We start from the raw sequence: 24,812 nt of genomic DNA on the forward strand, positions 1-24,812 counted from the left end.
GCTTATGTTTAAGGTCCTCCCAGTCGATTCTCTAGGCATCTCTTCCTTTGGCTGGTTTTGACTTATATCTTTCTGCTATAATAAACCGCAATTGGTAAGTACAGTGCTTTCTTGTGCTCTGTGAGTTGTTCTGACTAATTCTTGAACCTGAGGATGGTTTGGGGTACCCCAGAATTTGCAGTTGGTGTCAGAGGGCAGATGTGCCCTAACCTTGAGCCTGGCTAACTCTGGGTAGCCTCAAGCCACCAACTTTAATTAAATGGCCAATGAGAACTGTCTTATTTATCTAACCAGATTTTTGTTGGAGGGCTTGTCTAAGCCCCTAAGATTGTGGGGGGAGAAAAAGACTTTCATGAATTTTCAAATTCACACCTGAATGAACAAATGAAAGAATTAAGTAAATTAAAACCTAGTATTATGAGATTTAAATAATTAACACTTTCATTCTTATTCCTCATATCCCACACATCCTTCCAACTGTTCCAAACTCTAGTATTTTTTAAAAAAGAAAAAGAATCTTCAGTAACAAAAAGTTTCTAAACAGTCTTGAAAGATGCTAATGTCTAATTTTTTGCTCAGATCACAAATTGGGGGTAGGAGTCAGGTGCCACAAGACAGAGGAAGGAAAATGACAAGGCACCAACACTGACGAGAAAGAACCAAGCACAGGAAGTCAGCTCTGCCCACAAGTGTCCCTGGACTACGCCATCAAGTTCTCAGAAAAACATCCCAGCCATTCAAGCCTGTATCCCCCACCTCTGTATCAAGCCTGTTTCCAAACTCCATCCCTGTGCTCACATGTATCTGAAAGCCATAATTTCTCTGGACTGGATATTCTGTGACATTACAACACGTAGACAAGTCAATTTCCCCATCCAAGTCGGCTGCCTGCAGAGAGAAATGAGAAGACCTTAGAGATTTAGAAATAAAAGTCAATACCAGATGAACAAATAACCATCACTTTGTGTGTTGGCCTTATTTTTAATGGGCATATACTCTCACAAGTGAGGACACAACCTATCCTACACTATCTGGAAACACTGATGCCACCATTTTCCAATGTGTATCCTGCTAAATATATCCCCATGCAGGTTAAGTTCTCAAATGTGCTGATGTTGGAACTTCTTTACACTTAAAAACTGAGGACCTCAAAGAGTTTCATGTGAGCTTTATCTATTTACTATACTAGAAATTAAGTTGAAAAAAATAAATGAATAAGCCCATTTCATTTTTTAATAAAAATATTATTTAAAAAATTAGTGATAAGAGTATTGTTCAAACTTATACAAATCTCTTTAATATCTGGTTTCACATATCTGTTTCTGCACTCAGTCAATAAATATGTTGTTTTGGTTGAAGCATCTGAAGATAGTCTGGCCATATAAGAATATGGAATTGGAAAGAAAAGGCAGACATATTTTAATAATCTTTTCAGATAATTATGGCTATTTTTCTTCGATAAGTGGTAGCTTCTTAAAGGTTAACTGCAAAGTGCAACCTGAATCATATCAAGGAACTTTCTGTAATCGGCTACATTAAAATCCATGGTTTTACACCCTGCCCTTTGAATGGGTCTTTTACCTATGCACAATTGTGTAACATTATTGATCATTTGGAAGATAGTGACTTATACACGTCTTCCAAACGTTGATATATCTCATTAAACAAGATCAACTATCACATCTGTTAGTATCACACCTATTTCGTTCGGAGAGTCTGTAAGTAAAGGGAAGCTATTACGTTCATGATGGTGAATACAAGTTTTACAAAGTTCTAAGTTTTGCTTAAAAGCTCATCTTATCATCACTGGCAACATATCCTGTCAGTTGTTTTCCTAAAAGATATAGGCTCACTTGGTTCATTTTCAAGAAAATGTCTGCTAAACACCCAAACTGAATGAGAATTGTCAGTTGTTCTTTCAAGTAAAGACTATTCTACAAAGAGAAACTGCTAGTTAATCTGCAGTGCAGAGGGCAAAAGTGTTTCCCCACAAGGCAGCTTACTTCCCATTTTGAATCACAGAATATTAAAAAGATGGATATTCAAGGATTGAGAGTTAATAAAATTAAGTAACTTTTACTGTTATAGAGAGGCACTTTCTTTAACATTGTGAGTGTGTGGTAGTGAGGAACATGTCACTGCTAGCCACCTGCTGTTGCAGTCTGTGACTGGGCTAAAGCACCAACAGTTTCACTTACTACTGCTTTTGCCATTAGTGCAAATGTGAATACAATGAAAAAAGCAAACAGCATCTTAGTTTTATAATAATAGTTTTGAGTATCCCAGCCTCCCTGAAAGTGTCTCCAGGGGTCTGTAGCCCAAACTCTGAGAACTGCTGGTCTATGCATATACAATCAAACACTTACACATGCTCCTGTGTTCCCTGGTATTAGGCACCACCAGAGGCCTGCCACCCACACTAGTCTATACTTACCTGTATCACTAATACCTTTCCACTGCAGCCCACAAAGAACTTAGTATTTTTTAGGTTCGGGGTATGTAAATTTAACAAGACCCCTTAATGATAGATATTTAGGTTCTTCTCAATCTCCTGCTATTACAAAACTACAGAATGATTAACCCGGGATATATATCTTTTTCTATATATGGATATAGCTGAAGGATTCCTGGAGTTGCAAGGGAAAGGTTAGGAACAAAGACTTGTTAAATTGCTCAAAAGAGATGATTTTTTTGTTGGTGAGGAAAAAGAACCCCTTCTGGTTGGTCTTTCATCATGGAATCAAGACTGTGAGCTGGGCCAACCAAGTTCATTTGCCACATCCCATCCTTATCCAGGAGATAAGGGACAAGATTTAGTTCAAAAACTCAATTCACCACAAAATCTCTTTGTAGAAAAACAAAATTGCTCATCCTGAGTTTTAAAATAAGACATCTTTCAGTGTTTTTTAAAGAATAGATTAAAAAAAAAAGTCGCTCAAACTCACTGAACCTAGATGCCTAAAGCAGGGCCTCAAAAGACCCCAACATTCAAGGCAGGAACCAGTCAAGAGACCATCAAAAGCTGATCACGATGCGCTCAGACTTCCCTCGAGATTTGCACTGGTAACCCAAGATATCAATGTGGATACCCGTCAACAGACAGAGGGAACTTCAGCTCAGGAGAAGCAGTAGTGTTAGGGAGCCTCAGGCTCCCAGATGACACCTGAACACCTTCAGCTGTCTCCACAATGGGACCAAAGCCAAGACACTCACCTCCTCAGCTACTGAGTCCCTGTAGTATCTCAGGCTTTGATCAGCAAGGACAAACCAGTGTTTCTTCCACTAAAATGGAAAGGAAAAGAGACTCAACTACCATGAAGCACACTAGACTTCTGCGGGCACCTCCCAGAGCACAGGTAAAGCAGAGGGCAGGCAGTCCCTCCCACAAGTGGCAGACAAACACAGAGGATTCTGCTCAGGCTGTAGGCAGCCATGCACACATGATCTCAGGGTGCTTGCTAAGCCTTGGCTCCCCAGTGACAAGGCAGCAGGGAGAGCTGGGGTGGGCCATGGGCTCTCTGTAACCCACAGTGGTGTGGCTGGTGAATAGCGCTCTGAAGTCCTCAATCTCAACTCCAGAGGTTGCAGAGAAGGGGCTGGGCCCTCAGAGCTGAAAGGTGCTATAAAAACAGCATCTCAATCCTAAGGAGGCCACCTGTGAACCGTAGCCACTGGCTGGTTAACCAGAGGGGCACGCCCACCTGCAGCTAGCAGGAACAAACCAACCAGCCAGATTCCCAAGTCTTCACTGTGAATAGCAAGGAGGGAGACTTGAGTCTTCAGGCAAGGCCAAGAGGATTGATACAGAGGAGAGAGAAAAAGAGGGTGTTTCAGTACAGCTGCTCAGGAAGCAGGTGGGAGAGCATGGGGGGTTTGGGTTTAAGGGGTCTCTCCATATGACCTAGTTGGCTCCTCTTCATACCTCCTTGGAGGTCTGGCCTTCCAACCCCAACCAGGATCAAGGTGGGGCTGGCAGGTCCTGCTGCAAATGACTCTTCTTGCTTGAATCTGATGGCAAGAATGTATCACTCTGGCCCTCCCAGGACTGCAGCTGAGTTGGTGTCTCTTACAGAGTCTTGCTATCCTCAGCTGCTATCTACTTGGCTGCCTTATATGCAAGCACAAGCCAGCCCTACAAATCAGAGGCTTTTCTTGTCCCTGGGAAGCCTGGGCTCTCAGGAAACTTTTAGGAAAGATAAGCAGGTAGGGAGCTGATGTTGGAGAATATCCCTGTAGCCTGAGGCCAAGATTGCTCTAGATGTAGGAGAGTAATCTATAGCACTGGCAGTAGCCAGGCTTAGCTGGTGCCTTTCCAGAAGCCCCCGCACCCACTGCAGAAATGAGGGTGGGGCTGTGAACTTCCACTTCTTTAAGGAGATGGGGGTCTTGGCCACAGTTCTTGTCCATGAGACCAGGGGGTGTGCCGGAGGTGAGGGATGGAGCCAGTGCTCACAGACCTGCAGGGGATAAGGCCAGCTCAGCCTCACATCTGTTCCCCAGCCTCTCAGAAACCACAACAGCTCTGCACACTAACCTGGCCATCCTCGTACTGCTTGGTCAGCCAGCCTTTCTTGAAATTCAGCAGGTCAGGCTGAGAAAGGGAAAAAAAAGGAACAGTTCAGAGGAAAGCACTATGGTATTCCAGTAGTGGGCAAAGGGTGACTGATGGAGCAGACATTTTTGTCCAGATGAAGTGGGCACCAGGAAAAAGGGTTTCTTCACCTGACAGAAAAGCCCGTATGGGCCCTCTTTGTCCCAGTGGGTGCTGCACACAGCCTCTACACAGGCATGCACATCTTTGAGGAAGGAGATGCTGGGCTGCGCAGGCATTGAGAAGGGGAGGTTTTAGACTCATTGCCTTGTGAGCAGTAGCAGCTGGGCTGCCTGGTGCTCTGAGACAAGCTCTTGCTCCATCTGCCTGGGAGGCAGGAAAGAAGGATCCAGATGGAGAGTCACTGAGTGTTTTATGTGAAGGGGAAGGTCTGCAGTGACGGCTAAAAGGAGAATTCAGAAATTCTTGCAGAAGCCACAGGAAGTCTAAGAGAGAAAGACAGAGCAAAAGACCAAGAAGCAGAGACCACGTCTAGTATTGAGTCAGACGCGGGAGCAACTTTGCCAAAACCCTCAGGCCATTTATCTGTACCAGGATGAATCTCAGCCTCCGTGTCTCTACAATGAGAAAAACCAGGCCAACAGACAGAAAAGCAGGGGTGCAGGCCTGCCAGCAGGGTTTGAACAGGGTGCTTTCCCTGCTGGTCCCTCCTATACCTGTGCCATTCAGACTCGTTAAGACCACCTGCAGCCCACCTGGATCCTGCTTGCATTTTACATCTGGATACCTGCAAGGCTGGTGCCTCAAAGAGACATGGATCATTCTTCTCATCCCATCTGCGCTCTACTTTTCTAAAGCCATCTTGACCAGAAATGAGCTGTGACATCTTTTTGTATTCCAGGGACTGGGAGGGAGTTAAAATGGGTGTGAAGTGGCAAGACAATGACCAGCTTCTGCTCCAAACCCTTGAGCAAAACCCAGAACTCAAGGAAAAATTAAACTTCCTCTAGGTAAGAAACCTCCTGTCCTTGCTCCAGTTTTGTGTCAATTTGGTTGGTGGCTCACTGCCCCTTTGGGGAAGAGGTGGCATCAGCCCTAGGCTCCTCAGGAGTCTAAGAACAAAAGCAGAAAGGAGCCCCAGGTCACCATGTGAGCAGCTGTCTTTCAACCCCAGGGCCTCTGGCGTGTCACTGCTGGCAGGGGTGATGGTACTGCCTGGACTCCCTCCGACCACTCCCTACCTGTATCCTCCCTGCTGTAGCTCAAATGATCTGGAGCAAATGCCTGTTTTCCCTCTGCAGTGAAAATCCCATGAACAAGGCAAGTGCTCCCAGCAAAGGAGGGCCCTCCTGTCTCCAAAATGTCACAGAAACAAATACCCAAAATAAGATGAGGTTCTCTGCTATGGCCCTGATCTTCTGGAGTCAGGATTCCACTGCCTGGCCAGGGGGCCTCTTCCACTGGGGACCTCAGAGCTCAGGATGCTCATGTAGCCCAGAAAAGGGTAAGAAACAGGGCAGCTGCTTCCCATGCACAGACATGAGGGCCTGTGCACAGAAGGGACAGCCAGCGCAGATGCACGGACAGAAGCAGACATCGACCTCAAGTGATACAAGCAGCAGGAGCAGTCTCCAGGCCTTGGTGCACGGGCGCCTGGGCTCACCGTCAGGGAGGACTCCGTGGACCTCCTGTCCAGTGACTTGGCTCTTCGGTGTGGAGACAGGGGGGAAGCTGACGCATCCGGGAGAGGAGCTGTGGGGGCTTCGCTGGGGAGGTCCTGTGGCAGAGAGCAGCCACCAGTCAGTACAAGCGTCAACTCAGGCAGGGAACAGGGAGTCCAGCAGCCAGAGCTGTGGGAGGATTGGGAATGTAGGGGCCTTGTTCTCAAGTGACAAGAGTGCTCTGTCTTTGCTAGGGCGGGGACAGGAGCCTGCATCCCAGATTCCCCATCCAGTGCCTTCCTTTGTTTCACAATGTGGGTTCTGAGCTACCCTGGCTGTTAGAGCAGTCCTGTCCTTCAGATGCACCTGCATAGTCACTGTTACTCTCCTGATCTTGCCCTGCCCCTTGCTTCTTGGGGTCACAGAAGGAAGAGCCCTTAGTTCTGTGGCTGCGAGCAGAGCAGGAGGGCACCTCAGAAGCTCACAGAGAAACTGGGGAGCAAGATGAAGATTGGACACAGCAGGGCCACAAGAGTTGGGCAGGCTGCCTGGGAGGAGGAGGATGGGAAGCGGAGTCTACTTTGTGGACTAAGCAGAGAAATGAGGGCTGTGGTCACCACTTGGAAGAAAGAGGAAGAAAGGTGTTCAGGCTTGTGGCTGGGCTACCTCGGAGAGGAAGAGAGAGGCTCTAGGTAGTACCGAGGATCTAAGGCTTGTCAGAACAGCCTTTAGCAGAGATGAAATTCTAAAAGAAAGATGCAGAGGACAAGACTTGTCCTTAAGAAGTTCACTAATTGGAGAAGGAGATGAGAGACCAAAGCAAACAACTATGAAAGGAGAGTGGAAAGCCTAGCAAAAGTACAACCAAGTGTGTGCTGGGGGCCTCGAAGGGAAGAGTGGGACCATGTTGGGCCCACAAGGCACTGTTCAGGCCTCCGTGCTCACCCGCTTCCTGGGGAATGCCCTCTTCTCACTGCGGCCTTGGCGAGTATCGCTTGATGGTGAAGGCCCAGCTGACAAGTTGGTCTCCATGTGTTCTGTTGCCTTCTCAATGTCCAAGGACTCAAATTTCTCAATTACTTGAGACCTCCTACAAGAGAGGACATGAGCCCTGCTGGGAGAGACAGGGTTCCCCTACAGCCCGAGACGGGCTTGGTCTCATTGCAGAAGGACTCGTTTGGCCAACACCCCCACACCTGGCCCATTCCAGCCATCCCTGGACCTTCCCTTCCACAGGGCGTATAGGCTGTGCATACAGCACTTGACTAGTTCACCTTTGACACCCCTCCCTGAACTCTTTACCCCTACTGTGGAAGGTAGAGCCGTGCAGGGCCTGGCAGCAACTCATATGCAAGGGCCTTTCCTTCTGCCAAGTCTGTCCTTGCCTTCTGCCCTCCCAAACCTAATAATGGAAGTCCCTGCATGGTCTGTTGTGTTGATACACTTGGCAATCACATAGCTCATCACCAGGCATCCTCTCCTGAGCCACAGACATGATCATAAGGCAACCACCACCTTGGAGGGGGATGACCCCATCCTCATCGAATTCCTAGCAGATCATGATGCAGCCCCCACCCCAAGGCAGTCAAAATTTAGCAAGAAAAAGGGCCATGAATTAACATTGTTTCTGCCAACAGTAAAAAGAATCAAAAAATAAATTAAAACAAAAACAAAGCAAGTTGATTTCGTGTGAAAGGGCTGGTGGCATCATCAGGCCATCTATGGCTGGAGACGGAGCTGAGATGGGAGCGAAGCAGGCGGAGGAAGGGCGAGTAACGTCACACAGCGACACAGCAGGAGAAGGTGGAGAGGGGCAAGACCTGAAAGAAAATAAGGCTGGAAAATGAATAAACAGAAAAAGACGGCTTTTTAAAATCAAATAATGGTACATCAAAATTATCCAAAGAATTAAAGAAAAAAAACCCGAGGTGATCACTGAGGAGGAGAGACCATCCTTGTCTGAGTCACGAAGAGTCAATGAGGTGGGTGTGAGCATGGGTGCTTGGGTCTTGGACACTGACACGTTGCAGGACCAGAGGCCCGTCTTCCCACAGGGACACCCAGGCAAGTGTCCTGAAGTCATCTCTCAGGGAGCGGTTTACTTGCATTTTGGACAAGTGGTGGATAGTTGAGGGGAAGCGAGTGAAGGGCCTCTGAGCCTAGAAAACTAACTAAAATCTAACTCTAAGAAAAAAAAAGAGGAAACGAGCTCAAAACTTGAAACATTTCTCCCTCAGAGGTTAGCTTTTTTTAGGGAGAATTACCAACAAATATTGATCTCCTAGGGATTCTTCAAGGAAGGCTTAATACCAGGGGCAGAACTCTTGGGGAACCTGAGCTCTCTGCTTCTCCCTGTGCTTCCACAAGAAACGTGGGCACCCCACTATACACTAAGCTTCTATGGAGTCTTCTCCAGGAAAGGAATTTGTTCCCAGGCCAGCCTGCCAGAACCAGCAGTGCAGGGTGGCTGAGGGAGGGCAGCAGGAGAGGGCGTGTGTCTGAGCGCAGGAAGCTACGGCAGAGGCAGGAGTTCCTGGAACCATAGGAAGCTCTTGCAAGTGCTCAGCCTGGTCGGGCGGTGAGGCATCCCCCATGCCCGACTGTCCTGGTGAGGTCTGGATAAGATTCCAGGCCTACTCACAAGTCTAGGTGCCACCACTTGCTGAACAAGAGCCCCTTCAACTGAGCCCAGGGCCTAGAAAGCCCCAGGAAAGCTGTGAGAAACAGTTCCTGGCCAAGTCACATGCGAATTGCATGCTGCAGGACTGCCAGGGCTGTGAAGAGAAGAGTCAGACAAGAGAAGAGGAAAGCGGCACTTGCTGCAGCCTCTACACACAGAAGGGGCTCAAGTGAGGTCAGCCACATTTACTTTGCAAAGTGGGAAGTTTTTAACTTGGTTCCCTTGAAGTACTACAGGTGTGGCCACAAATGCCTCCCTGGGCTGGCTGACAGCACAGAAAGGAGGCGCTGTACCTCTGCTTGGCTGACCTTTCCAGGTTCCTAGCCTAGGGGCAGGTAGGACTACACGGGAGCTGGCCCTGGTATCGTCACCCATAGTTCAACTAGGGCCATGGCCTCCCCATGCTTGCTCAGCAGCAACTCACCATCCAAGAAATGTTTTAAAGGCTCTGGAGCAAGTCTGAAAAGCAGAGCTGGTTGGCCCACAGAGGACTGCTTCAGGGCCATGGCTTCTCAGGAAACTAAGCCCTGTCATCACCCAGCCTGGCTCCTGGGAAGGCCTAGTTTGTTCTGGGTAGCTGTGGCCAACAACTTGCCAATGTGGAGTTCTGCTCTATTCAACTCAGAGACAGGAATCCAATCAAGCACAGCTACTCAGGACCAGAGAGCAGACCTCTCAAAGTGACATCAGCCAGCCAGATGTTATCAAGGGCAGTAAGAAAGTGATGTTACAGTGTTAGGATGCAGAGCTGGTGGGTCCTAGGGGTGCCAATACCAGGTGAAAACCCATCCCCATGGTGGCAAAGAGCACGTAGAGAGCAAAGCCTCAGAGATGCCATCCACCCCAGGCCACCAGACAAGAACGAGTTCAAAGCCAAGCAGGTATGCTAAATGTTAAATCTCTGATCTGCTGCTAAACCAAGGGCATGGCTGCCACACAGAAGCCTTCACGACATGCGGCCTGCCCACAAGCCAGTGCGAAGCCTCCCCAACCACAGCTGCTGGCTTACTAAATCTCTGGCAAGTCCCTTTACTTATGTATTTCCTTAATTGCTTAAAGGACCCAGTCCTGGGTCACATCATGGGAGCAGGGCCTTCTCAGTTAAGGGCCCAGCTAGATGTGTGTCCTGGCTCCACTGCTCCAGGCTGTTCCTGCGAGGAGCTACCCTGATTCTGGGCTCCTATGTCTGTATCTACACACTAGGGATGATGATGCAGGCATCTCACGAGAGTACTAAAGAAACAAGAAGCCAGCCAACTGCTTGGCAGGCACCTCCAAGGCAAGAGGTCAGCTTCTCTCTTCCTCGGAATTAGGTACATTCTGTTGTCTTCTCTTTTTAAGACCAAATACTCTACGTGTCTTTTCTTTATCCTGGCGGTTAACCCACAGGTCCACAGGTCCTTTCTATCTGGGACATGTGGGTGAGTATTAAGAAGAGAAGGGAGCACCTTGAGAGGAATCCATTGCCACCCTGGCCTGTCCCCACAACATGTCTCAACTATGAGCTTTACTTAGGCTTTGGAGGAGCGACGAGAATACTCTGTGAATACTTCTGGAACTTAGGCCTGAACTTCTCTTTCAGAAAGGGAACTTCTTTGGGAACCTAATGAAACTATGAATATTTTTCCCCTGGCAAAATGTACACATAGACTCTCAAGTGGTTCAGAGGGGTCTGTGAGCCTCCGGCAGCCTAGAGGTCATCTGGGTAAGAACCCTGTCGTCAGGCAGGTAAACAAAGAAAGACAAAGGCTCTGTTTACAGACTTATTTCGGGCGCAAGCTCCTATTAGAGGAGGTGCTCGGGTGCTCTGGTCCAGACCTGGGCTTAGAGGCCTGAGATGGAACCAAGATCTTTCCTCAGTTCTCTGAAAAGCACAGGGACAGTGGAACAAGGGAAGGGAAGGGCAGAGCCCTCCTCTCCTCAGACCACAGTCGAGTTCTACACCTCTGCCCCTGGTCTTTGTCCTAGGCCCATCGTCCAAACCCCATCTCTCCCCAGGAAAACTCCCCATTTCACATTTCAGCCAAGTCTGGACAAAGAGTGATTCTGCCGGGTACCTGGCAGCTTCACAGGCTGCTTTGGCTGCCCTGTGGCTTTCTGTGGGAGAGAGTACTCAAGGGAGGAACTATGCTGCTACCTTGCCATCCCAGGCATGGCCACCTTCCCTGTTTCTCCTTCCATGCCCTTCACCCATACACATGAGACTGGTAAGGGCAAGCAGAGCTTCTGCCACCACTTGCATCTGTGGGGGTCTTACTGCCTCTGCTGTCTCCTTGGAGAACAGAACTGAGCTAGGAAGGAAAAGATCCAGTCACACATGGCCCAGGCAGCTGAGAACTCACCCAGGGTCTCGGTACTAGGAGATACTCAGAGGGAGCAGCTGGCCCCTTGCCTAGGCTTCTGGGTACCCAGAGATCCTATATTCTGACCACTAGGAGCTGAGTTCTGGAACCAGAGTCCAGGGTCAAGAGGGAAAGGTTCCCCACATGCTCTTAACAGACAGGGAGAATGAGCATGCTCCCCAAGGAAGGTTTAGGGGACGTGTGTGTGTGTGTGTGTGTGTGTGTGTGTGTGTATGGCGGGGTAGGGAGAGGGAATATGTGCATAAGAAAATATATGAGAAAAGCATGTAGGAGTATGTAACAGAATATATGAGTGTGTGAGACTGTGTGAGTACACGTGTAAGAAAGAAACAGAGTATATCTAGCAGAGACTGTGTTAAGGGTGTGGGGAGAGAGCCTGTGTGCACGTGTGTGCACATGCATTCAGCTCTCTAATTCCTTCCTTACCTCCGCTCGTTGCCAAACAGACGCGCCACCTCTTCCCTGCCAGGACTCCGGGCCCGAGTCCTATGCTCCAGCCGCCTTTTCTCCATCTGGAAGGCTTCTCGTTGGCTGATCCTGATGGCCTTAGGGATGTCGGCCAGGGTGGCATACTGCCTGCTGGCTTTAAAGGCAAAGGTGCGCCCCAGTCTCTCTGCTTCCCGCCCCCCATCGCTGCTGGAGTCCATATGGGTGGGGGGCCGGCTGGCCACATCCAGGGAGCCGAGGTAGCTGCTGCAGACCATTCGGCTGGGGGGTCGAGGACCTGGGGAAGGAAGGGGATGACCAAGCTCCTGGGAGGGCGGTCTGGGGCCACTATACCTGTTGTTGGGGGTGCTGGGACTGGGAGGGGAGGCTGGCGGGGGCAGCTGCTGCTCCTCAGCCTTCAAGTCCTGTTTGGTCTTCTCCAGGGAGAAGTAGCCGCTCTCCACCCGGACTTTTCTGCCACAGTCCATGCGGTCGCCGATCATGGTATTCTCCTCTGGAAGAGAGAGTGGGAGGCAAGAGACACAATTAGCCATCTTTGCTTTCTGAGGATGCTTTTAAAAGCTCATGCAGATGCAAATGGGGGGCTTCTCTCTACCTTCATCTTTAAAGGCCAATGTGGTTCCCCAAGGGCAGACACAGGATGGGGAAAAAAATTTCCTTCCCACTGTGCCTCATCCATCTCTCCTTTAACTTGGCTGCCTCTTGATGAGACTGTCAGAGAGGCCTACACTTCTAGTCTGGAGGCTCAGCTGGGAGAACAGGATCCACCTCCACACGACAAAATATATCCCAACAACTACTTCTGACTAAACATCAAGGACGAACCAACAGCCGGCTAGCCATTCAGTCTTTCAGTACATTTTTGAGGAGAAAAGGGCAGAGGACTTGTATAGAAACCAGGAGTGAACAGACTTTAGATATGGATGGGTATGTGCTACCAAATGAGGATTAAGGCAACTTATGCCCAGAGTTAATGCCAAATGCATTTTGGCCTGAATGAGCTGGGTCAGTCCCAATTGTCCACTCATCTTTAACAATTTGGACAAAGTATAAATGGCAAAAACTAGCCTGTGTTTTGCAAAGCCTTCAAGGGCTTGGAGGAGGGAGGCAGAGACAACTGCCCTTCTTCTGCTCAAGCAACTCCCAAGTGTTAAGTGGAGAAAGCACGGTGATGCCAGCTGTTTCCTCTCTGGCACCCTCTTCCCTTACTTCACGCAGGGGCCTGCAGGATGGGACTGTGAGGAGAAAAACAAGACCACCCTAACTACTGCTGTTCTCAGTGGACTTCTAGGGTTAACTAGGCCACAAACACAAAGCGGCCACAATGAACAGGAAGCAGAGGCTTCCTTATACACAGACCTCTTTACAGAGCACTTTGACTCTCATAGCACCTGCTTGGGGATAACAGAGCAGGTGCTGTCCTTTTTTACAGATAAGACTCAAGAGCAGGAGGGGCAAGGCTAAGGCTGGAGCCCAGTATCCTAGTCCCACATCAGGCCACGCTCTGCCTAGGGCTGATGGACACAGAAGGTGAGGAGGCCTGGGGCTCACAACTGGACTGTACAGGCCCCCGAGTGAGCCCCCAGTGCAAGCTCTGGAGGGATAGAGGCCTGTTACAGCATTATGAGGAGGGGCATCAGGACAGGTGAGCACTTGAGCCAATCTGGCCACCACTTACCATCTTTGCTCTCGAGCCCAGGTTCCCTCAGGGTGCTGGCAGTAGGAGGCTGGCTCTGGCTGGGGCTTTGAGCTGGACTCAGGCTGCTGCCATCTGGCTGGTCCTTGGCCCTCATTTCTTCCTGCCAGAGTGTAGATTTGGTGGTGGGGACTTTCTCAGCACTGGGGATGCTGCTGCTGCTGCTGCTGCTGCTGGTGACAGCCATTTTGGCTGGCCCTGGCTCCTGAGGGAGAGAGTGGTGTCTGAGATGTAGGCACAAGAGGACATAGCCCAAGCTGGTGTACAGGTCTTGGGTGCCTGGCTCTTTGGCTATGGGGGAACAGCAAGATCAACTACACAGTATCAGGGGCCCAGAATTCCCAGGAGAGAAGACTCAGAATAGAGACATCCTGGTCAGAGTAGAAGCTCCTTCTGGATGGCACTGTGGCCTTTTCTCCTTTGTAGCTCCAGCCAGCACCCCCAGAGTACCTGGTCCCATGGGCTTCAGGCCATGTTTGGCAAATGCATGGAGCAAAGACTTAGGGTTAATGCTTAGAGTCCCAACACCAAATACATGCAAGTTCTCCTTGCCCACAAAACCAGAGTCCAGAGCAGTGAACTAGGTATTAAAGGCAAGACCAAAAGTGGTTGGCTCAGAGTCTGTCATTCCTAGACTTCTGGGCGTTTAGGACATGAGTACACGGTGAAGAAAGAACACAGATGAATGATACACATGTGTTCACTCAGCATCCATGCCAGGGCCAGCTGTTGGCCTCATCTACTCTCCCATTTTTGTCCTAGAATGCTAAAAGAGAATACCTGGGATACTATGTAGTCATCAGATACAAAGCAAACATACCACTCCAATCTGCACCCACCTTCCTGCCTGCCCGCCCCCCCGCACAAGCTAGATGCGTGCCTGTAGCCAAGAAGGGAAGAGTCTCAATTCCAACTCTCCATCAGGTCAGAACTGGGGCTGCTCTGTGGGAGAAACAGTCATGCAAAAAGCGCTTAGTCAGACATAGGGAGTCCAATTCCAGAGTATGTAGCGAACTTTCACTCAAAACTACAAACTAGAGGCCAGACAAGGGTGGGGCTGGGAAACCCAGCTGCCCTGCAGCACCAGCTTATACCCTGGGCACAAGTCAGTCTCCTATCTAGCCCAAGGTCCTAGGTGCCAGTTGCTGAGGGTGCTACATGGCTTTAGGCCTTTTCAAAAGTGAGGTACATCTCATCTGTTTTCCCTAAAACATGGAGGATAATGTACAAATGCTCACCCTCCCATTCCCATCCCGGTGGCCAAGCCTTATTTTTAGAAACCTACCTTAAGCCATCTGTGACTTGGGCCCTTGCAAGGGTTATAACAACACAGGTTATGTGTATGTGTGCACATGTAGACCCAGTATAACCACCAGTGGGTTATTTATTATAGCCACTGGTGTCAGCTATATGCGGAGCTCTGGCTGGGCACCATACCATCTAGTCCTCATCAACCCACTTTGCAGGGAAGGGAGAGGAGGTGTCACACTTGCATAGCCAGAAAGGAAAAAAGTAGGGCTCCAAGTATTCTCCACCCCTAGGCACTCCTATGAGCAGGAGAAAGGCCCAGGATGGGGTAGGAAAAGGCTTTGCCTTAGATGGGCCTCCAAGATAAGCCCAGATACCAACGTGAGAAGATGGGCATTTGTCTGGGTCCAAAGGTTTCCTTAGCTTTCTAAGGATTCTAGGCCTCATGCAAAGGGTAAAACCAGTATGGTTCTTCCCACAGACCCAAGACACATATAACCTCCTACTGCGTCAGAGCCTTCAGCTGACCCAACTCCAAGGCTGGAGAGTCCCAAGAACTTTGACCTCCTCGGATAAAGTGGACTTCTCAGAAGAAAACAATGATGGTTTCTGACAGTTTCCTGAGAGCTCCAACAGAACCACTGACCCAAGGAGATCCAGCACCAGGGCAACCTGTCCTTCCAAGTCAGCATACTACCCTCATTCCATGTCCCAGCAGTAATGCTTCTCTAAAGTAGAAGCCACTCTAAGTCCCCTGCTATGCCCCCTCCCAACAACCCAGGGCCTTCTGCTCAAAGGCCAGAGGCCAGAAGCCATCCACAGCTCTGGTGGGCTCAGGGTGGAGTTGGATTCCACTTGCAGAGCTGGGTGGGGGTGACATAAAGACCACCGTCTTTGGTGAATCGGTCCCCTCTATGGAGGAGATTGGACCAGGGTAGGCAGAGGTTGCCAAAAAAGGCCAAAAAGAAAGGAACAGGTGACTGTGCTCATGAGGGGAGTGGCCCTGGCTGCCAGTGCTCTCAGCTCCACCTTGTGGGTGAAAAGCCTATGGCACATGCACACATATCTGATGCTAGGGGGACCCTAGCACTGAGAAGGGGGTGGGGTGGCAGGGATGTTCAAGAGGCAGAAACAATTTCAGGTCCCAGATTCAAGGAGTCATGACTCGGAGCTTGGAGAATACACACATTTCCCAGCACCAAGCAGCTACAGAGCCACCTCCTGGCCCTGGGCCTCCCAATCTGTGCAGGGCTGGTTGAAACCACAGATCCCTACCCATGTTCCCCACTTCTGGAGGACTATCCCAGAGCATGAATAGTGGCCAAGGTCCACAGGGAGTTCTTTTTCTCTCCTTTGGTAGCTCTGCTTTCTCCTGTCTCTATGTTGAGACAGCAGGAACAAAGCCATGCTAGCTTCTAGAAGAGGGGGCTAGATAGGTGATGCTGGGAAGCCTGGTCTCAGGGTAAAGTTGCTTCTCTTCTCCAAAGCAGATATATGGAGAATAAGCCTCTGCATGAGCCAGTTCAGGACCACATGGCACCACCTCTGCTCTCCACAGTTGCTGTTGTGAAGAGGGTGCTGACACTCACGCTGATCCAGACCCTGGCTGCCTGTGCAAGAGGAAGGAGTGGAAGCATTAGGTTTTCTATGTGCTAGTCCCTGTGTGGCTGGGACAGCTTCACTGCTCAGGGCTGTTAATACTATAATAGTCTGTGCTGTTTATCTAGCTGTCAGAAAAAGAGTTTAGTAGGGAGGAAAGATGAAAAAGGGCAGGAAGGCTAGCCCTGGTCAATGGGCCTCTGTAGCTTCCATGTGCTAATAAGCAGGTGCCCCCACTGGAGGAGGTTTCATAGAAAGCCTTCCTTTTACTTCCCGGGCACAGAAACCAAGCAGGGAACCAATGGGAGGAAGTGTTCTGACCTGGAGTGGGGTGTAGCAGCAGGCACCAAAATAGAAAATGAGATGCCTAAGAAGCAGAAGTGGCCACTCACAACACACGTGTGGCTGAGATGGGCCAGCGCACTGGACCAGCAGGGATGTCCTAACGGATGCCTGCTGTTTTATGTTTTCTGAAGAAAGGCAAGAGCAAGGACCATGAGTCTGGAGGGCTAGAGGAGCTGGCTTCCCAGAGCTCCACCTGAAGAACTGGGCCCCTGGGCCTGTATACCTGGCTGGGGAAGACACAAAGACCCCGGCCTCCCAGCTCTAGGATTTGGAGGAAGGGAAGTAAGAGCTCCATCCTTTCTGCCTTGATCATACCCAGAGTGAATTACTGTTCCTTTTCTAGGCATCTCAGTACCAAGAAAAGTAGGAAAAATCTTTTCTCTTGGAGTAAATAGTGGCCAAGTAAGAAGCAATTCCCAGGAGCCTATGCCTCTAAGGCCCCAGGCTTCAGAGGCTCTGATCGAGGCAAGCTTGTCTCCTCCTCTTGCCTTGGTCTTTGCTGGGACCCCCTGTCCTGCCTGAGAAGGCTATCTGCTCTCCCTGAATCCTTATCCTCATCCTCTCTCAGGGCCTGGCTTAGGCCTCTCTCTGATGCCCTCAGCAAACCACTGTGTTCTGTATTCTACATGTCCCCAGCTACCAACTGCCTTAGACACCTTTCTTGAAAGGGAACCCTGGGCTTTCCTACCTAAGTTCCCGGAGGACAGAGTGAAGCAGAGTAATGCTTCCAGCTCCTCATTGATCTGAAACTCTCCTGGGCCACTGAGAAAGAGGCCAGGTATGGGGTCTTAGGTTCTTGTCTCTAACAGGGGACCCTAGAACACCTTCAGCATCAGGCTGCGGAGGGGAAGCGTGCCCAGAGAGCCCTCAGCTCTCCTCTGGAGATGCCCCACATCACCATACGAGACTGACTCACAGAGGCATGGTCCCTGGTGAAAGTTCACAACTTCCAGAAACCAGTGGCCTCAAATGTGATGCTCTGGAAAGCAAGAGGAGGAAGGAAAAAACCTATCCAGGCTGGCTTCTGCCAGTGCTTGGGAGGGGCTGAGTGGAAGAGGCTGGGATCCCACGAGACCCAGGCTCTAAGAGACCATCAGGAAAGTGGGTGATCTCCCCACTCTGCAATCATGTGTCTCCTGCTTCCAAATGAAAAGGTGAAGCTTGGAAGTATTTAGGAAGAAGAGACGTCATAGGGGAGGGGACAGCCAGGAAGCAGGGACATAACAAAATTCCCTGGGCTGGGCTGAGTATGTCTTCTGCATATGTAATTGCCTTATTTGGAGGCAGGAGCTCTGCTCCAGTATTGTTTCCAAGGCATAACTTGGAAATGCCTCAGAATCCTAAATACTGTTATTCTGCCTGGGATATTCTCTCTCCAATCAAGCAACTTTGGGGGATTTGAATGTGTATCTGCTATATCCTGACAGGAAGCTCCACTTTCAGTCTCCAGGAATGACTCCGATTGTCTTTTGCCAATTTCTTGCCAGGGACACTACCTTTCAGGGGATGCTAGACTGAGACTTTTGGGGAGGGTGGATAGAGGGCAGGCCCAGAGCTGTACTCCATCAGCAGGAGGCCAGTCAGGGTATACATGCTCAGGGGAGCCACAGGGGATGGGGGTATGTGGAGGAGAAAGGGACCCAGGCCAGCACACACCTGGGACCCAGGCCTGCCCAGGACGACTTCTGCCACTTGGTGAAGCAGAGAACAGCTAGTGAAGACTGCTGAACCTCAGGGATAACCAGGTTCTGCCATAGGCTGGCTCTCTGCCAGGCTCTGGAACTTGCAAGATGCCTAAGGGACCCAATCTCCATCCTTCTCACTCTCAGGGTCACCGTAAGACCTGACTAAACAAGGCAAGAATACCTGCTAACAATCAAGTCTGGAGCAGGAGGAGGAAAAATAACATTTACTGAGTACCCATATTGGGCTCAGTACTTCCGTTCATGCTTACAATAATTGTCTAACTAGATTTCAACAGATCCACTTTGCAAATCAGTTCAATGAAGCTCAGAAAAATTAATTTGCTGCACCAGGGCCCCAGGAGTGTGAGGAGCATAGCGGGGAGTTGTAGAATCCCTTTGGGTGCCCTGAGCCCCTGCACAATGGTAGGGGAGGGAAAGAGGAGGAAAGTGGCCTTTGGGGAAGGACTGGACCTGGAGGGATGACCCCAGCCACTTCCCACTCTGATCACATGGAAATCATGGCCGGGGCACAAAATTCAAGGCCAGTGACAGTTTTTTCCATTTATGGTCAAAGCCCAGAGCAGGAGTAGGGTCCCTTGAGAGCCCCTCACTCTAGGACCTTCCTGCCCAGCCCCCTTTCTCAGCTTTCTGTCTGCAGGGTCAATCTGTGTAGAAAATGGAGCTGAGCTGAGGCACACGAGGAATGTGTGTGCAGCAAGAATCTCTCCCCAGCATGCTCTTTGCTCCCTAGCAGTAGGCAGGACAGCCAGGAGAAAGGATACATGCTGTGCTATTGCTGCTCAGCACCTGCCTGCTGGCAGGAAACCATCTGAGAAAGCCTCAGAACACACAAGCAGGACACTGAAGAGCACATGAGCAGGCCACCCTGTACCTGTAATGGGTCTTGCCCTGTGGCTCCGAGAGCAGTGTGTAGATTGCATCCCACGAACCATCGGAAGGAAGGAGGGGGAACACGCAGGGCTGATGACTGCCTGAGCCCTGAACTAATATCTTACTCCACTCCCAATTTTAGGCTGGGTCCTGAAGCCCTCTAACCTCCCAGGGTGCTCTTAATTCTCTCACTTCTCCCCAGCTCCACCGAGGGGTGACACTTGGCAAACCCATCACCTACCTGTGGCGTGGGAGGCTCTACTTTCCGCTTCTTTTTCTGGTTCTGCTTGTTAGTCCTGGGATAGACCATGAGCATCTCTAGCCAACTGGGAAGAGAAGAGACAGAAGGTCAGACCCCTGCTCTCAAGGATTAGGACACCGCCTTGTTGAGTAGTCCAAGCACCAAACCCTATGTTTCCTGCCTGGAGGCATTCAGCCAGAAGCCTAGCACCAGCCTAGATTAGAGCCTGTCACTGACAGGGCAGGAAGTGCCAGCAATGCAGTCCAGGACAAGCAGAGACTGCCGGAACCAGGCTTGGATGCTGACCCTGCAATGACCACAGTGCAAGTGAGGAGGGCCCTGCAGCTTAGGGATAATAACATGGTCTCCACTCTGACCACTGGATTTGGAGTGAAGGGCACATCATTGTTTCTATCACTGTCCTTACTGTCAGAGCTTAGACTTAGCTCTAAAACTGCCTTCCAGAGTGGATGTGGCAAGCACACAGATGGGCTGCAACTGGGGGCTATTCCGTGCACTCAAGGCAGGAAACCAGAAATCATGCTACCAAAGTTCCCCACAACAGGTCACTTTAGGGGCTGAGTGCTGATCTCCCAGATCAATACACTCACCAATGGGCCCCACCTATAGAGTGAGGGCACTGGGTACCTTGGCTCTGGGGAAGTCTGGCAGAGCTGCCCAGGGACATTGCCCAAGAATCTACACCAGCTTGGATGCTGAAAAGTCCACTTTGGACCAGCATCAGGAAAGGCAGCAGGGGAGCATAAGGAAGAACAGAGGACTCAGATCCAGATCTGGATCTGTTACCCTCTAACCACAACCCTGCATGGGCCCCAAAGCGAAAAAGGAGGCCACAACTGTATCTGCAAAGCCAGCAGATGAGCAGACTCTACAAGGGCCTCACTCCTGTAATCTGAGTAGTTCGCACACTTGTGGGGTTGAAAGATTTGCTTTCTACCCCGCCATAGGACCTGAAATTTCTTTTGGGCACTCGAACCAACCATGCCCACAGAAGGCCCCTATTAAAGCTATACCTAGAAGAGGGGAATAGACTGCTCAGCAAAGTCACCTAGAGTACAGGGAACATGGCAGGGAGGTGCAGACCCTTTGGGGTGCCCTGAGGGAAGAGGAGAGATCTGCATTGCAGTTGCACTGCTGACTAAATGGAGCTTCTGAAGCTCCTGCCAATTTAAACAAGGCTGGAGACTCAAGGGCAGAGCATGGAACAAGGGCAGCCAGGGTTCCTAGATACCTCAGTTCCTGCCCGTTTCAGTGGTGCTCTGGTTGGAGGCTGAGAGATGCCTAGCTCAGGAACAGGTGATGGGATATGTCCTCTAGCCCAGTAGAAGTGTCTAACATTATCCAGATGTGTTACAAATGTTAAAATACCCTCATGGAAGAGAGGTGAGGTGTGAATGTGGACATGGGATTGGTAGTGAATGTGGGTGCCAGGGATGTGGTCGAACAGGCTCCCCAACTTTCAAGGCAGAGCCAAGATAAGAGACTGGGAGAAAGCCCTGACCGAGCCCAGCTGAAGGGCACAGAAGAGGCCACCTCATCTTGCCAACTCCCACCTCCTCTAAAATAGCTGTGTGAACCTGTGTCCCAAACATCCTGGAGGTCCCCTCCCAGCAGAAAGGAACTAGGAAAGAACTGTCAACTCTCTATCCAACCCTGGGAAAGTCATTCAGGTGTCCATTTCAGAGAAGAGCCAGGAGGAGGGAAGACTGAATGGGCCGTCCAGCTTTAAGTCAGCAAAGAGGAGAAAATGTCTGTACCTCTTTAGGGACCCGAGTGCTTAGACCAATTACAGGGCCCCTGAGCCCACAGAAGAGGTTCCCCAGCAAAAAAGCCATGACAGGCAGTGAGAATCAGGAGGCCAGGGAGGAAGCCAAGGGAAGGGAATCTGTCTGAGGAGAGAGGCAGAGGGAGAGTAGAGTAAGAAGTCAGTCCTCAGGCATACTGTACCGTCTGACTCCCTAAAAGAGATCTGAGTGTCTAAGCAAGTGGGAAAAATGAGGCAGCTGCTGGTCACAAGAGGAACTGCAGGGTCTCTGAGGGACTGCAGAGGCCTGGGAGCAGGCTGCTTTTGAGAGAGCCCTGCCTGTTGGACAAGAAGGAGAAAGGTCCAGATCCAGGACAAGAATAACAGTCAGGTGACTTATTCTGGCTCTGGGTATGCCACTGAGCCTAACAAGCCTCCCACTCTCAGTATTGCCCAGTCTACACATGGGACCCTGAGAGCATATGCACCTGGTGTTTAGGGCCCCTAATGACTGTGCAATATTGTGATTTATAAGAAATAGAGATTTAGTCATTCGGATGACCAAAATATATTCCTTAATATTTGAGTAATTCTTGGCTCATAAATCCCAAAACCCTTGGAATTTCCTAAGTGTTAAGAGCTAAAAAAATGTCTTTCCTTATGTTAATGAAGTGGTTTTTGGAAGCATTTAAGGATGGGGGCTGGTTGTTAGAACCAACCAAGTGGTTAGAGGGTAGGAAGTTTCAGTCTCACCCATTAACCTCCAGGGAAAGGAGATGGCCTCGAGGTTGAATCAATAACTAGAAAAGGCCTATGTAATGAAGCCTTTATAAAAACCCAAAAGGACAGGGTTCAGGGTTCAGAGAGATTCTAGGTTAGGGAACCAGAATGTTTCCACATGCCACCACGCTGGGCCCCAAGCTCTAAGACGACAGAAACTCCTTTGGGACCTCGTCCTATGTATCTCTTAATCTGGCTAATGATTTCGTGGAACAAAAACAAAAACAAACAAACAAAAAAGGCTACATACTAACCTGACAAGCTCAAGGGAGGCCAGCATGGCGGAGACCTACAAACTCAGAGACCGAAAGTAACCACATGGGATGGTCTGAACATAAAAATTTCTAACCAAAGCAGGTCATGGCAGGTAGTCACATCCTGGGCCTGTAGCTTTCTTGATGAAGGTCAACCTTTACCTGAAGTGAGCCTGTTTATTGTCTTTTTGCATCTATGATAACAAACCCTTGGAATCTCAGAGAAACTCCTTTTTTCCAGACCCCTCAGGGCATAACCTACTGTACCAGAGCAAGAGACCACTGAACGTCTCATGGTTATCTTATGCTCTGCACACCATCTCTATGTGCTGTAAATGTTAATTATTAACTTTCCTTTACCCACCAATGTAAAAGATGTGTCTCTCCATTTTACCTTTTATCCAATCCCAAATATTTCCCTGCTTTGCTTTCTCCTGCCACTTTAATCTACCACCAATGAACCCTCCTTATGTCTCCCCTTTTGATTCTAATGTATAAAATAGGCTGCAAAACTGCCATTCTCTGGAGCATTTTTTTAATCCATTCAGATTTTGCTTCCCAATTGTTGTCAGTTTGGCTCAAATAAATTCATTAAAATTCTCTACAGCTTTGTATGTTTCTTACGTCAACAGTTTGTATCCTTTAATATCCTTTGTCAGTAATTTCTTGAGTAAACTAGTTTTCCTGAAATCTGTAAGCCATTCTAGCAAATTAACTGAACGCAAGGAGGGGTCGTGGGAACTTCCAATCTATAGCCGGTTGGTCAGAGTGTGGTGGGGTGCGGGGAGCAATTTCGTGGGACTGAGCCCTTAACCAGCAGGATCTGATGCTATCCCTGTGTCAAGTTTCAGAACTGAGTTGAATTCTTGAACATCCTGTTGGCGTCTGGGAATTATTTGTTGATGTGGGGACTACTCTCCACCCCATGTTCTAACTGGACCCAGGAACCCAATTTACCTTGCCTACTCAAGCTGCACGGAATGGCAGGCCTCATACACACACACAGAAGTGACCGCAAGAGAGTGGCCCAGGATAGAGTTGAGGACCCCCTAGCCTGTGCTAGTGTCTGACAGCAGGATTTAGGCAGTCTGCCAAAGACACTGTCAAATGCTAGACATCATCGTCACTCTCCTAATGCAATGTGGCAGACCACTACATCACTGACCTGGTCCCACAACCCTGGGAACCTTGGACAAGTCTTTCCCATTCCACCTATCCCTGGAACCTAGATCTTGAGGGGAGGGCTAGGTTCCCCTAAGGAATCTTATTTGAGCAGTGGAACCTTGACCCAGGTGTGCTTGCCAGACAGGACCAAGACAGCAAGAGTGAACCAGAAAGTAAGTGCAACCAGTTCCATGATGTCACTCATGCCTGGAGGGTGCCCTCGGTCAGACTCGTCTTATTTCCAGAGCCTCAGTCTCCCAATTGTGGAACGAGGGCTTGGTAAAAGCTCTTTACACCCTTAAATGTAAGGTCTTAGGATTAAGATCAGAGAGGGGCAGAGTCGAAGTGTCCTCCAATTTGCTCTCATGTGTTAGAAATGCAAACCTGCCTCTCTCCTGGCATCCCTAGCATAGGGCCACTCAACCTCTCTTATAGCACAGTTCTGTCCCTCTGCTCTACCCCTACCACGGTATGAATCTGAACTTGGCAAAAGTCAGGGGCTTTCTGGCCAGTGTTCTCACTTCCTTACACAGCAGCCTTGGCCAGGGCTGCAGGTGAGATACTGAAGCACAGGCCACTGCTCACAGGAGTCTTTCAGTTTTTTGAAACAAAGGACTTCATGTTCTAATCCCCTCTACTCTGCACTGCAATCATCAGCCTGGTCCCCCTCAACCCTGGATTTACTCTTCCCAAAGCGTTCTCAGCCTCATCTCCCTCCTTCTTAGCCTTAAAGGACAAGTGGAATTCTCCAAGACCCAGTGTCCAACCTCCTGCTGTGTCTGTTCACTGTGCATATGCCACGTGTGGCTAGGCTGCACAGAGCTGGTAGCAGATGCCCCATGAGCAGGGATTCCTGGAAGGCAGATGCTGCATAGGTTCAGGAACACAAATTCAGCCCCTATAGACTGTCAGCTACCTGAAAACCTGGGCCTGCCTTCCACTTTCCAGGGCTTCTCCTAAGCCTCTGCATAGGGTGTGCTCAAGGGAGTAGGATGACCCAAAGACTTTCTTTTTTTTGCTACTTGGCTAATGAAGCCAGTGCGTGCAGCAGCACTGGAATGACTCCTGTGTGTGGGCACCGAGCACGATGAATGAGACATGGCCTTCACTGTCAAGGGTTTTCCGCTGGCTGAGGAAACCAGATGTGAACACAGACAATCTTCATCTTTTATAAGAGCCAGCAGATGGAGCCAAGCACTTCATGAGAGAGGGCTGACTGCAATATAGTAAACATTTAGGCTGACTCTAACAGCCTGGAAGTCCAGGGTTTATTCCAGACTGAGAGAAGGGTGGGAGAGAAGGTACAGAGGTAAAGGCAGCTGGGGGATGTGTGGTGACAAGCAGCTCAGTGCTTAGGGTGGTGGGAGTGAGGCTGGAGGGCTGGGAAGGGGCCCTGCAGGGCAGACAAAGAACTTGGACTTGACCCACAGGTGGTGAGGTT

The 24,812-nt window shown here is 49.7% G+C and overlaps 1 protein-coding gene across 12 annotated transcripts in view; it reads right to left on the reverse strand.

Moving 5' to 3' along the window:
* The window catches only part of MPRIP (myosin phosphatase Rho interacting protein), a 141,515-nt gene that overhangs the window by 32,887 nt on the left and 83,816 nt on the right, over positions 1–24,812 (reverse strand). For 3 of the 12 annotated variants that reach the window (XM_023522108.1, XM_011378109.2, XM_023522102.1), the window contains 9 exons: positions 19,409–19,493; positions 13,382–13,604; positions 12,037–12,196; positions 11,683–11,835; positions 7,159–7,303; positions 6,216–6,329; positions 4,535–4,591; positions 3,214–3,282; positions 757–888 (listed from right to left, as the gene is read on the reverse strand). In XM_023522108.1, the coding sequence (XP_023377876.1) occupies positions 757–888; positions 3,214–3,282; positions 4,535–4,591; positions 6,216–6,329; positions 7,159–7,303; positions 11,683–11,835; positions 12,037–12,196; positions 13,382–13,604; positions 19,409–19,493 (1,138 nt within the window). The remainder of the gene's footprint in view (positions 1–756; positions 889–3,213; positions 3,283–4,534; positions 4,592–6,215; positions 6,330–7,158; positions 7,304–11,682; positions 11,836–12,036; positions 12,197–13,381; positions 13,605–19,408; positions 19,494–24,812) is intronic. The other 9 variants (XM_011378116.2, XM_011378115.2, XM_011378118.2 and 6 more) reach the window with 7 other exon arrangements.

The sequence above is a fragment of the Pteropus vampyrus genome, unplaced genomic scaffold (genome assembly GCF_000151845.1).
Source record: "Pteropus vampyrus isolate Shadow unplaced genomic scaffold, Pvam_2.0 Scaffold331, whole genome shotgun sequence".
Lineage (NCBI taxonomy): Eukaryota > Metazoa > Chordata > Mammalia > Chiroptera > Pteropodidae > Pteropus > Pteropus vampyrus.